General features: G+C 44.9%; 1 protein-coding gene across 1 annotated transcript in view; it reads right to left on the bottom strand.

Moving 5' to 3' along the window:
* The window catches only part of unc5da (unc-5 netrin receptor Da), a 213,541-nt gene that overhangs the window by 21,605 nt on the left and 178,280 nt on the right, over nt 1-13,656 (bottom strand). Inside the window, exons 10-12 of the mRNA XM_053853945.1 lie at nt 10,505-10,690; nt 6,009-6,158; nt 1,797-2,015 (exon numbers count right to left, since the gene is read on the bottom strand). Of these exons, the coding sequence (XP_053709920.1) occupies nt 1,797-2,015; nt 6,009-6,158; nt 10,505-10,690 (555 nt within the window). The remainder of the gene's footprint in view (nt 1-1,796; nt 2,016-6,008; nt 6,159-10,504; nt 10,691-13,656) is intronic.

Here is a 13,656-nt window from a genome sequence, read left to right on the forward strand (position 1 = left end):
CGGAAACAGACACGATAAACTCCATCTCATTTCAGTGACAAATGCAGTTCGTACCAACGGTAGCATCGGCAACTTTCGCACACAGGGTCCTGAGTGGGAACCGTCGACGATGATGCCGGCTTCATCACTGTGTAAATACGCCATGAGTACTCTGGCGGTTCACATCTACAGCCACTGCAAATGACTCAAAGAAGCGTCTCGACTTTAAAACGAAACACGCCATTCAAAAGACCACAGTCTCCTCACGACTTCTGCTCTGGTCCGCTCTCCGCTGCAGGGACGGAGGGTGGCGGAGAAGCAGCCAAAGAAACACGTGTGCGTGCTGTCGAGACTTGCTGCACTTAATGCACGACATTTTACAGCCCTAATTGACATATGTTCAATTGACATAGTTACACTACTTTACTTGGTTATGAGGAAATAAATACATGCAGAAATGTGAAGATCAATAAGGAAATACATATATCCAACTGGGAATAGCCTTGTTGGAAATTGAATTGGAATGAATTGAATGAATTATATTCCCATTTCTGTGGATATTCATCTGTATATTTCAAATTTTCCTTGTCTATTTCCAACCCCTTCTTCATTATGCAGCCAATGTGACTTGTTACCTTCCTCAACTTAATGTGAACCTTCGATGTTCGCTGCGTCTCTTCCAAAAGTTGTCCTCTGTTTCTGGTCTTCTCTTCTTTTGATGGTGATTTTTCTTGGTTAATTAATTAAATAATTGAAATAATTTTCTACTTCCCTTTGCGACTGTCCCTTTTAAACAAGTTTATTTTCTGTTGTTTTTTTAATCTTCAAGATTTGGGTTTTCTGCTGTCAACGGTCTACCGTCCATTTTTGTCTAGTTTAAGGTCTCAATGGAACAACAAACCACCGAAGTTAAAGAAATGAACCTCGTCCAGGTTGGAGATCCTTCATCAGGCAAAGTGTCTCGGGGTCAAGTGTGGGAACACTTTGCAAGAGCTGAGCCAGAAGACAAAGCTCTCCACTGACTGGTCACTGAGTGAGCTGAGAGAGTTTCTCTGTCTAGACTCTCTTGGAGAGAGAGAAGTTCAGTGACTCAGCGTAGACCCTCTGCTCCAGAAGAAGACAGCTCAGGATGTCTCCTGAACTAATGAGGTGTTTGACTTGGTGGAGGCCCCTGAATAGATCCAGGACACACTATGAGATGATGATGAACAAGAGTTGGAGGAGGTTCCTGGGGAAGTCTGGGGAACCCTTAACTTCTTGCTGCATTCACCTTTCTGGCAACAGTTGACTTCAGTTACTGGTTGTTCTTAAGCCTACAGTCATCCTGAATGAAACAGTTTTCCAAAAAACTACTTGGTGAATTTATTCCTCCTATTTACCTCTGAGATAACAGCTGAGAGACAGCATCTCACTCAGGAGACTTTCCTTACATCCTACTTTATGTCCTACTGTACATTCATTTTTCTTGTCTGACTTGATGGGAACATCAGGTTTTATGCTTCTTCTGTGTGACTGACCTTTGGAATCAATCCTGAAGAGATTTATCTTCGACATAATTTTTTATATTTCTGGTCTTCACCGTTGAAAACACAAAAACCCACAAAAAGGTACTGGCTATGTGACTCAGGGACTGTTCAGAAATTCATTTTTAAGATTCATTTCTCTGTGTAGGAGAAATGAACCAGCTCCATTCACAACAAGCCGTTCTGGTATCAGCAGTCCTCTGGCACCACAGGGAGACGGCGCCAGGTTTGCTGAGCGTCTGCTGTGAGCAGACACACACGGACCATCAAAGGCCCCGCAGGAGCGGCGCTCACCGGTGTTGGGGACCACCAGTCGTCCTCCGGCATGTCCAAACACAGCGGTGGCTCTGTGATGCGGCCTGCTGGGAGTCAGCGACACTTGAGGATTGAAAAGGTCCTTGTCCCTCCTGCCCAGCGTGGTCCTCATGGTCATGCCTCTGTAGTCCGGAGCCAGGCCCCGGGGAAATGTCTGCGGGTGCGACATGACGTGGTACTCTGGCCTCTCTGACACGCCTAGACACACGCACGCACACACAGAGAGACGGATGTTTCATTTCAGGTTTATATAATTCCCATGTTGTAAATCTGGAACAGATCAGGCGAGGTTGCTACGAGCATCTCAGGTTAGGAGTGTCCAATCAGAACCACTGACGACCGTGAACCCTGAAAATGCATGTTTAAGAGGTGTGAGAGAGCAACAGAGAAAACAGAGCGGAACAGGTTTCCAGCGAGGAGTTTTTCAGACGGCGTGCCATCAACCCCCAGAGCAAAGGAGTCTGCTCGACTTGAAACTTTTCTGCCTTTTAAAACGTAATAGACAAATATACTTCAATATACATTTATATATATATATATATATTTTTTTTTTTAGGAAATCAAATACAGCACTCCTGCGTACTGATGGACCGTGATGGATTCATGAGGCGCCATGAAACAGTGTCCTCATTTTCAGAGCCCTCTCGTTGGCATTCTCCTCTAAAATCTTTGGATTTCAACACCCTTCTCAAAGAAACCTGGCATACTCTTTACACAAAGAGCGCCACCTCCTGAGCTCAAAAGATTGACACTGTTCCATGATCTCTGTAGAAAATGAGCGACTTGTGTTAAGCAGATTTTTAGACCACAGCAATGAAAGCAAACTGTGGTTTACTGGTGATTCAAATATTAGATGTATTGTCAGAAACTTTCAAAACTTCAAGACCTCCATGTCCAATCGAAGTGAGGTTCACTGTTTTTAACCCAAGTCTTGAAAGAATTGAGACAAAAAACAAGTAAACTGCAAACTTGAGGAGCATCACCAGAGGACTGGCGTCTCCTCTACAGAGGTCCTCAGCCTCACACGCTGTGGTTACATGGACCACTCTAGCCAGAATAAAAATTGGACACCCATTTCCCTTTCAGACAGACGCCCATTTTTTTTTTTTTTAATCAGACGGACGCCCTACATTTTTACTCAGTGCCTGCGTAATGCCCCAATCGTAGTGTCGTCATATTTCCATGAAAAGGAAGTTTTGGCGCAGTATTTTCGCTGAATATGATAAATTTGCCGCATCTCAACCCTGCACCGGAACCTTGGCCTGCGCGGACGCCATATTTGTTTATGGGCCAAATCTCGCGGTTATTCACATCTCGCGATTTGCGACACTCGCATTTTCATTGGTTGACGTGGTGTGGAAGAGCGACGCTGTCAGTTGGCTGTTGGACGCATATTAGAGGAGGAAAGTCAGGTAAGTTCAAAACTCTAAACAATTGTTTACAAAACGAACTGAAAGTCTTTTAATCGGACGAGCCACATGGCGACAGCACAACTCCCCAGTGCAGTTCTCACATTGCGAGAACTGCACTGGGGAGTTCTTGTAGCGTTTGCTGAACAACGTATGAACAACTTGCACATATTTTATAGAGAAATATTTACTGTTATTGCTGTCCTTTTTCATGTTTTGGCTATAAAACATTTTCCAAACAAATATTATTTTTAATTCATGAGGGTCAGTTATCTGAGGGAGAGAGTCCCCCAGAGTCCCCCCCAAGAAGAAGAAGAAGTGGATTTGCTGATTTTGACTTTGCAGCTGCTTGAGAAATAAAACACCAGACCCCCAGGTGTTTTCTACATTCTGAATTTGTTATTGTGGCATTTATGATATTTGCTGCAATATGTTTGATTTTATAAAGTTTTAAGTTATTTTTGTACAAATATGTTTACAGCGTCTTTTTCTTTTTTTCCACACAGCAAGTTATGTTAGTGGGCAACATTGGTCCTGCTGTGTCATGGCGGGGAATGGGTTATGGGTTGGGGGCGGGGCATGTGGGCGTGGCTACGGACACCCTGTTTCAAAATCCTAGCTAAAAGCCTGATTGGAGGTATAGAGATCAGCGCTAGAAACAAAGAAAAGCTGCAAAAGCTAACCAGAACTATGACCTGCATGAGTTATTGAAGCTGGATCAGCTCAAACAGGTAATGCAAGTCGCTTGATCTACGGTGGCCTGAAGTGGACAGAAAGTAAGTCAGACAAAAGAGGGATTCATGTGAAAGAATAAATAATTAGTGAAGTAAAAAATAATGTGATATTTCACTGAACATGTAATAAGCCTGTATCACAGATGCTTTTATAGTAGCCTCATCTAAAGTAAAATCACAGATGATCATCGTCCCAGACTCTTCTACAGAGTCAGTTTTGCTGAGTGGAGGGTGACTTCTCTAAACACACAGATGCATTTGAGTCAGTTCAGTCTTAACGTCTTTGATCAGCGCTGTGATCAGAAGCCATGAGATCAATGGTGAAGTCATTGTTTTGGATTGTGAGAATGGAAATGGACTCAATATTCAGGGCGTTGAGTGTTTATCTCGTCACGCTGACTGAGCGGCAAAACTCATTTTCTCTAAACTCCAGTTTAAGGATGAAAATGCAGTGTTGGGACGGCGCTGCTGACTCGTGCAGCTTTCTGTTGCGGGGCCAGGGATTCGACGGCTCTTTAAAATTGAAGATTTGTGTCTTACTATACAAGTGACCCAGAAGACGAGCATAAATAAATCAGTGTGCTCAGAGTTTGGATCACAGAAGGAAATGGAGTTGAGAAAGACACAAAAAGTGTGTGTGTGGGCGTCGGCGAGCAAACTATTTTCATTCAAAGTTCTCCATCTTCCTGTCTGGGTGAAAGGTCCGGGAGTACACAAGAATAATTGAGGTGCACGGGATTCAGCCCAAACAGAGTCACCACTGATCAGAAGCGTGTCACGCACTTTGGTGTCTCCTTGCTGAGAGGTTTTTCTAAACAGACCTTCTTTCATATAAGGCTGGCAGTTCAGTGGTTTTAGTGGAGGATCAGTGCTTCTAAGAAGTTAGTGGAGAGTCAACATATTGGATCGGAGAGGCAGAATTGTGGCCCTTGATCTACTGTGGAAGTCTGTTGAAACAACTATAGACTTGGACCAACTCTGGGTCCAACTGTCCTACCAGCTTCTCCTCCACATCACTGCTTCTTGTTGATGGATTTTCACTCTCTGCACACGCCTCTGTCAAATCTGGGCTCTGAATGTCACGTGTGACAACTTGTGCCACAGATTTACAATAAATGTTGCTTGAAATGTGTGACTTGAAAGGTGCTGAAGCTGCGACCCAGCGCTCATAATCGCACCTCTTCATTTGCGCTGGATGTAAATCAGTTGCTTTTGCAGCTTGACTCATGTTTGTTGTGAAAGTACAGAAAGAAACGCCTCGCATGATTTGTAGGCTCTGATCATCGACTGGATGTTTCTCTGTTGGACTACAATACTGGGAACAGTGGAAGCGAGATGAGCAGGGATAGAGAGACCGTCTTTGAGCATCAAGCTTTTCAGACTGGATTAAGGTCCATTTACGCGCAATGTTACTGACTGATCTGGATCTGGACGGATACTTCAGTCCGTGCTCGGTGTTCATTTCCTCTGGGTGGAGACGAACATGACGGTTTTAAGCATATTTTTCACGGAATAATCCCATAAGAAACATCACAATGACCGTTGCTCGCGACATGTGAAGGAGACGGACCGTGATGACGCTGCATTTTACAGATTTATTTCTCATAACTAAATGACAGCGGTTTGTTGTCACCAATTCAGTAAATGTCAAAACTTTCCCCTTGGCTTCATTTTCAACGTCCAGTTGAAATAAAGTTTTATCATCTGGCTCTGTGGGTCTCGCAGCTGCTTCAGCCACTCGCTGGATCCTGCCTCTCCTCGCCGGCTGCATGACAGAGTTCCATCTCTGATGTTGGTGGATGAATGATAGATGTTTCTAGATGTTCCTTATGCAAGTATAAGCTTGACAGTGTCGTGTGTATTGCCATCTGTCATTTCATTTTTCACTGTCTCGCCACAGTCTTTCCTCATGAACAAACGTTGGATGGGGTTGGGACTCATTTACACACGCCGCTTTAGCGAGAACTGAAACATTTCTCCTGAGACGACGCTGTGGACTTCCTCTTCAGAAGCTGACTAAAACAATCGTGGAGGAAGACGCTTCTCACCTTTGACCTGGTGGTCGGGCAGCGGCTCGATGAGCGAGCGCTCAGCCATCAGCTCCTTGTCGATGGAGTCCTGATAACACATGGGGCTGGTGTAGGTCCGGGACACGGTCAGGTCCGGCTGCAGCGCTGAGTTAATGAGCAGCGGGTTCGCTGGAAACACAATCCACACATTATGGTCAACATTTTTATACACTTTTTTGAAGCAACAGAATGATTGATTTTTGTATGGTTGTCATATGTTTCTTCAGGGTCACAACTGCTGCTCCAGCACGAGTACTAGAAGTACTTTGACAATCACTAATATTTTCATTACAGTTCCTACTTCTACTGCAGGTGCACGCTTGGTAAACTGCCACTACTACTCCTAAAACATTTACTTTAGCGACAGACAAAACTCATACTAAGCAAACTGCTAATAAAATGATAGGCCTTACAACCATGGCAAGTGAACGTACTTCTATTCAACACACATCACAATACAAGAACGACTTTTAATGCTAAAATTAAGCGTTATTTCGTTGCTATGACTACTTCACGCACATCTACATATTAACTGCTCAGAATATCACTTCACCACGAAAACACCTACTGCAACACAACCTGCAGGACGTAACATACAGGTATAAAGATAGTTCCCTTACAGCAGCTAAAATAACATTCAAAACACAGACAACTACAGAGAGTAGCAAGATTATTGCACCTTGGTGCACAACTTCAACAGAATCTCTAACTTCACTATCATTATCAAAACAGCTTTTGACAGCCTCTACAGTTAAACTTACACTAACTCCAAATATCTCACGCCTGAATACACCAGCAACAATGACTTTGTAACAGATCGTAGTACTGCAACTAGCGACTATTTCAGTCCTAGACTTGTCTCTGACTATGTTGAGGATTAGTCAGCTGGTCAGCATATGATGTGTACAGGTCGATGAACAGGCGACTGGCGTCTGACTGTAGTGTAGTAGAGAGTAATGATGGGTAGATGAGGTTTCATGAAACAGTGTCCTGACGTTCAGATGGCACCAGATGACACTGTCTGCTGTAAAACATTAGGACTTGAACAACAAATTCAAAGAAACTGTCATGATTCTGCTCTTATTTTGTCACGCGAGTCCTGTATTGTTTTCTCCCTCCGTTTCTTCCTGTTCCTGTGGCACACGGCTGGAGCCAGTCAACCCCTGATCACCCATGTATAAGAGCACCTGGACTCCAGCAACGTGTGCCAGATCGTTTCTTCTAGTTTCTGTGACACACTCATTGTCTCCTGTGATTCCAGTTCGTTTGACTCTCCCGGTTCTGTGACTTTTCCCGTTGGACTCCTTTGTTTCCTGTGGTAATTTGGCTCTCCTTGTTTGTTCTCTCATTCTGTGCACTAGCTAGCTCATTTAGATTACTTTGTCTTAAACCCTGGTGCTTGAGTTAGTGTTGTTTCTCCCTGTTTCCGTGCGTTTCCTGGTTTCTTTTGTGATTGACTCTCGGTTCATTGTGCTTTCGTCTCCTCTAGTTCCCTGTGATTTAAGTTAGTGACGCTTTCCGTTGGACTCTTATTCGTGTTTTTGTACTTCTGCTAGTTTAGTGACTCCGTTTGGACATTTAGACTTTGCTTTGTTTCTCCCGGTTCGGTGACGCTTTCTGTTGTGTTTCTGTTTAATGATTAAAATATTATTTCTGACTCGCTCCTGCCTCACTGTGACTTTCACCACTGCGCTTGGGTCCTGCTCCCACGTCCTTGACTCATGACAGAAACCTCACTCAACCAAGAGCACCCTCTGGAAATGAAGGCACTGTTTCATCAACCCTGCAACACTGTTTCATGACACCTCACCTACCCATCACTAGCAGAGAGTAAACACTAATGTAGTGTTAAGTGCTGTTTAGAAGTTTGACTAACGCAGCCTCAGCAACTAATCCATTATTCAATTGTAGTCGACGATGTCAATGAGCTGTTGCAGCACTGGTAGGTTATTCATAACAGGGACTGCAGTATTAAGAGCAATAAATAATAACAATGACATCAAAATGTTTAGAAGTGAAACACATATTTCTGGAACATTAATATTCAGTCTCATGTGATCAACATTTTCCATCCAAATGTTCACAGATGTCATGGTTTATTCTTCATAATACGGCAGAATAACACTCAAACTTCAGACAAATGCTGCCTAAAACCTATGGAGGACTCGTCCGTTGTTTACAAGTTCGGGCAGGTTGCTTGATGCTGGCATGACTCACGGCGCTCTCTGTGAGGTGAGATTATTTTGGAGGTAATGGCATTAACACGCATGCAAGCTTGAAATCAAAACACCAGTCGGCGCTTAATAGCCACCAAAAACACAAATTGCCAATTTACTTTATCTTAAATGAGCAGAGTCGCGAGCACACGCGGCGATGATGGACGACAAGTTTGGGATAAATAAATGCTGGAGTGACGACGGAGTAATTACCGTCTCGTCTGATGTGACATGTAAAAGCGGCGGCGAGTCTCTCTGGTGCAGACTCTGTTTTTTTCCATCCGCCGAACCGAGCAGCAGCCAAGATTAAAGCCTGCGTGTGTCCCGCTGCGTTATCAAAATGAACTTTATTATGTCCTGCTGAGATCTGTTGCCGTGGTGACCCGCGATTCTGGGAACGTGAAAAATATTCAACAGCAGGCGAACGCCCCATGGTTGAGGAAAATTGGACATTTTGTCGTTGGCGGAGTCGAAATGGTGCTTTCAGGGTTTGACTTCTGCAAATAAACACACTGTGAAACACCGTCCCGCCCGTCTCCTGCATGAATATTTCACTAGATAACCGTCGCTTCCTGCAGATGAATCTCTGCAAGACAAAAGGGCCAAATATTTTTATTTTTAATCTACAATGGCTTTTAGAAGAGATGTAAAACCAGCCACAGTGCATGTATCTTGAACATGGCAGTAGGAGGGGTAGGGACAGTGTTCAGTTAAGGGTTCTCATCGTTGGTTCTTCCAGAGTCAGACGGACATTAGAAGAAGTAATACTGTGGTAGTGATCCAGCCTTACTCAGAGGAGTGCACGGAAGAAATCCCAGATGACATGGGATTCTGCTCTCTCCGCTGTTCACCGTGGTGTCGGTGAGATTTGGCACACATCACGGACATTTACATTTGATGATGATATAGTCATTTGTATTGAGAGTATAGCGGAGCGGAAACTTGGGCAAAGTCAGTAAACACCAGAGAGAATACCTGTGTTGATGTGAGGGAGGCAGGCGCCAGAACGAAGACGAGGGAGTGAATACAGTCGTGACGCGCTCATGAGGCGTCATGAAACAGTGTCCCCACTTTCAGAGCCCACCAGATGGTACTCTGGAACAGCCATCTCAAGGCAAGCTCACATCATGTTTAAGCCGAGAGCGCCACCTACTGAGCTCGTAATTCAGGACACTGGTTACAAAGCCTTATCAGCCTACTTGAAAACAGTTGCAGTATTTGGGGTCAATCATTCAGCATAAAGCAGAGAGGTGAAGAAGAGAGTGAAGGCAGGGTGCTGACTGTGAAGGTGGTCTTTGCATTCAGTAGTAGCAGCAGTTGACTAAAAGAAATACAGCTGTTACCTCTTTAAAAAGAAGAAGTAAAAGCAGACAGAAATAATGCAAGTATTTTCACTATATTCGCAGTTGTAGTTACAACTATAGCAGTACTGTAATATTAGCAGTATGTAGTAGAGTAGGATGAAGTAGAGAAGAAATAATAATTGTAGAACTGCAATGACACTTGAAGTAATGCTACTTGATGTTGTAGTAAAAATGTTGGAGAAACAGTCATGGCAGTAGGAAAACAGTTACACTGTTGAAGTACCAGTTATTACTCTAGTAGTAGGAGTAGTGATAGCAATAGTTACAGTACAATTTAAACTAATTACAGTAGTACTAGCACTGCTATTAACAGCCCGTCTTGTTTCACGCTTTTTTCCTACCAACTCCTTTGAACAAAAGTTGACATAAAGAGTATATGATTTTTGCAGTTGATTCAACCTTAAAATGTCAGAAAAGTAGTTGGTAGTTAAAGTCTATCAGCTTTTACTCTGCATAACACCGGTGTGGTTTTCGCATCCACATCCTCCCACTGGTGGCTCGAGTGCTGCGTCTGGCATTATCTTTATGTAAATGAGGCACTGAAGTCGTTTCCTCAACATCCTCTCATTGCAAAGTCAAGGAGACGGATGGAGTGTTTTATTTGTCAAAGACGCAACACAGACCTCTTCAGAGCCACATCATCGCCTCTTTTGCCGTTCGGATTCGGTGACACGTTGCATCGTCTCTCATGTCGGAGCGGAGGAAATGAGTTTCGACAAATACGTGGGTTTTGCTTAATGCTCAGAGTTCGACAACAAGGACCAGACGAATGAACTGACGGAGCCGGTGTCACAAACGTTTCATTGATCGGCTTGTTTTCAAAAATAGGTCTGGGATCTCTACAGACAGTAAAGTGAGTGACGACACGGATCCAGTCTGCGGGTGCAAGACTCACCTTGGCGGGAGCTCTTGAAGCTGAAGGACTGGAACCCTCCGGTGAGAGCGGATGAGTCGATGACATCAACGCCGTACTCGCTCTGACTCCTGCGGTAAAGAGTGACGGCGACAATCAGCAGCACCACGGTCACGACTCCAGCGGCGAGACCCGAATACAGCGCCACGTCACTGCTGCTCTCAACACCTGCACAAACACCGGAGGGAACATTGTCTTCTCACTTTTACAAGTCAGTTCAAACCACAGCGCTACAGTGACACTGTTTACTGAGAGAAGAGCTGCCTTCCCTTCAGAGTTCCCCTCAAAGAGTTGAAGTTCACATCAGAGAGTCAAAGTTCTCTTCAGAGAGATGCAGTTCCCATCAGGGAGTCAAAGTTCCCTTCAGAGAGAAGCAGTTCCCCTCAGAGTGTTAAAATTCCCTTCCAGGAAATAAAGGTCCCTTCTGAGAGTCAACGTTCCCCTCAGCGAGTTAAAATTCACTTCAGAGAGACGTAGTTCCCCACAGAGTGTTAACCTTCCCTTCCAGGAATTAAAGGTCCCTTCTGAGAGTCAACGTTCCCCTCAGTGAGTTAAAATTCACTTCAGAGAGTCAAAGTTCCCGTCAGAGAGTTGAAGTTCCCTTCAGAGAGATGCAGTTCCAATCAGGGAGTCAAAGTTCCTTTCAGAGAGATGCAGTTCCCATCAGGGAGTCAAAGTTCCCTTCAGAGAGATGCAGTTCCAATCAGGGAGTCAAAGTTCCTTTCAGAGAGATGCAGTTCCCATCAGGGAGTCAAAGTTCCCTTCAGAGAGACGTAGTTCCCATCAGGGAGTCAAAGTTCCTTTCAGAGAGATGCAGTTCCCATCAGGGAGTCAAAGTTCCCTTCAGAGAGACGTAGTTCCCCACAGAGTGTTGAAGTTCCCTTCAGCGAGTTAATGGTCCCTTCTGAGAGTCAACGTTCCCCTCAGTGAGTTAAAATTCCCTTCAGAGAGTTAAAGTTCCCTTCAGAGAGATGCAGTTCCCATCAGGGAGTCAAAGTTCCCTTCAGAGAGTCAAAGTTCCCTTCACAGAGTTAAAGTTCACGTCAGAAAATCAAAGTTGTCTTCAGAGTGTTGAAGTTCCCTTCAGGGAGTTAAAGGTCCCTTCTGAGAGTCAACGTTTGCCTCAGAGAGTTAAAATTCCCTTCAGAGAGTTAAAGTTCCCTTTAGAAAGTCATAGTTCTTTTCAGAGAGTCATAGTTCCCATCAGAGGGTCAAAGTTCCCCTCAAAGAGTTAGGTTCACGTCAGAGAGTCAAGGTTGCCCTCAGACAGTTAAAGTTCCCTTCAGGCAGTTAAGGGTGCCTTCAGTGAGTTAAAGTTCCCCTCAGAGAACCATAGTTCCCTTCAGAAAGTCATAGTTCCCTACTGAGAGCTGTAGTTCCCCTAACCTAGCTATAGTTCTCCTCAGACAGCTGTGGTTCCCCTCATAGCGTTGTAGTTCCCTCCAGAAAAGCTAGCAATCCCCCGAGAACACAATTGTTCCCTCCACAAAGTGCTGAGGTCACTCAGCCCACTTTTTCCCTTTCAGGGTACTTTCACGCCTTACTTTTGTTCCCTTTAAAAACCCAGTTCCCACTCTGTACTCTCTAAAACAGCTCAGTTCACTTGTTCTCAGTGAGGCCCAGTTCCATCTTGGAGAACCGTTTGTTTGTTTGAAGTTTGTTTCCTTTTCAGCGAGCTTCTGATCCCACACAAGGAACTACAGTCCCCTTTCTGAGAACTCCTGTTCCCTTTCAGATGACTGATGTTCCCTAACTAGGAACCTCACCGGGAAGGCGACGCCGTCAGCTTGGCACCTGACTGGTCCACTGGGATCACATGACCAAACAGATTCATTAAGTCAGCTGATCAGCGGTGATGAAGCGCCGCCAGGTCCCACCGGCGCCGCCGCACCCAACTTCAGAGAGGGGAGTGAAAAGAAAGTCTGCGCTCGCCGACTCTTGAAGGATAATGAGTTCTGCGTCAGGGAAGGAGACACGTGGAGGAGTCCTGCTAAGTAGCCAAACGCGGAGGAATGGACTGAATATGCAGAGCGGCATTAGCAGCTACAGTAGCAGGTTAATTGAGGGCTCTGAAACGCTTCTTCTTTTTTCTGTGTTTTTCTGACAACCACAAAAAACGGTGTTAAAGGACGAGCCTAGTGCGCCGGCGGCTCAGGCGCCTCAAATTGATTTTGCACTTTGCAAATTACAGAGCAGTTATCGCGGCGTTGCTGCCACACAAGTGAATAACGCAGATATAATGGCCCTGAGTCGAGGAACAATAATCCTGAAACGACATCGGCAACTTTGGCACGTTCTCCAGAGAATAAACAGCAGCAAGAGTTGTGCAGGAGCTCGGACAAAGTTGTGAAGAACTGAAGTCTGAAGTTTTTAGTTCATCTACAGTGACGCAACATGACATTACTTTTGCTGTGGTATGATGTCGTGGACGTTCACAGCTTTTTTGTTCTTTAATTCTTCAACAGCAGACAGCTGGAGATGTTCCTGTTCTTCTCTACTCCAACCATTACATTTTTATTTGGTACTGGATCACCTGCCTCTTGGTGGTAATCCTCTACCCAGGCACTGGTGATCACAGGAGGTATATTGCGGACTCACATGTCCGGCAGGATGCATCGCCCCACTGCCAAATCTACGCCTTTCGACACACCCCTGATCCTCTCAGGGATTTCCAGCATGGCCTATGCCACTCGTAAGTCACGCATGCTCAAGGGTCTCTGCTGCTGCATGTGTACTCTTAAAGTTCCCTTCCAGGATTTAAAGGTCCCTTCTGAGAGTCAACGTTCCCCTCAGAGAGTTAAAATTCCCTTCAGAGAGTTAAAGTTCACACCAGACAGTCCAAGTTCCCCACAGAGTGTTGAAGTTCCCTTCAGGGAGTTAAAGGTCCCTTCATAGAGTCAACGTTCGCCTCAGAGAGTTAAAATTCACAAAGAGTCAAAGTTGTGGTGATCACAGGTGGTATGTTGCAGACTCACATGTCTGGCAGGATGCATCACCCCACTGCCAAATCCACGCCTTCAGCAGCAGTCATTTCTGTCATTCACTGTGTTCTTGAGGCACAAGTCAACCTCAGTTCTCGACCACAATAAGTTCCAGACGGCCGTTTGAGAAGCGAATTGTTCGAAATCTGAATC

This window comes from Synchiropus splendidus, chromosome 1, assembly GCF_027744825.2.
Source record: "Synchiropus splendidus isolate RoL2022-P1 chromosome 1, RoL_Sspl_1.0, whole genome shotgun sequence".
NCBI classification, from domain to species: Eukaryota; Metazoa; Chordata; class Actinopteri; order Syngnathiformes; family Callionymidae; genus Synchiropus; species Synchiropus splendidus.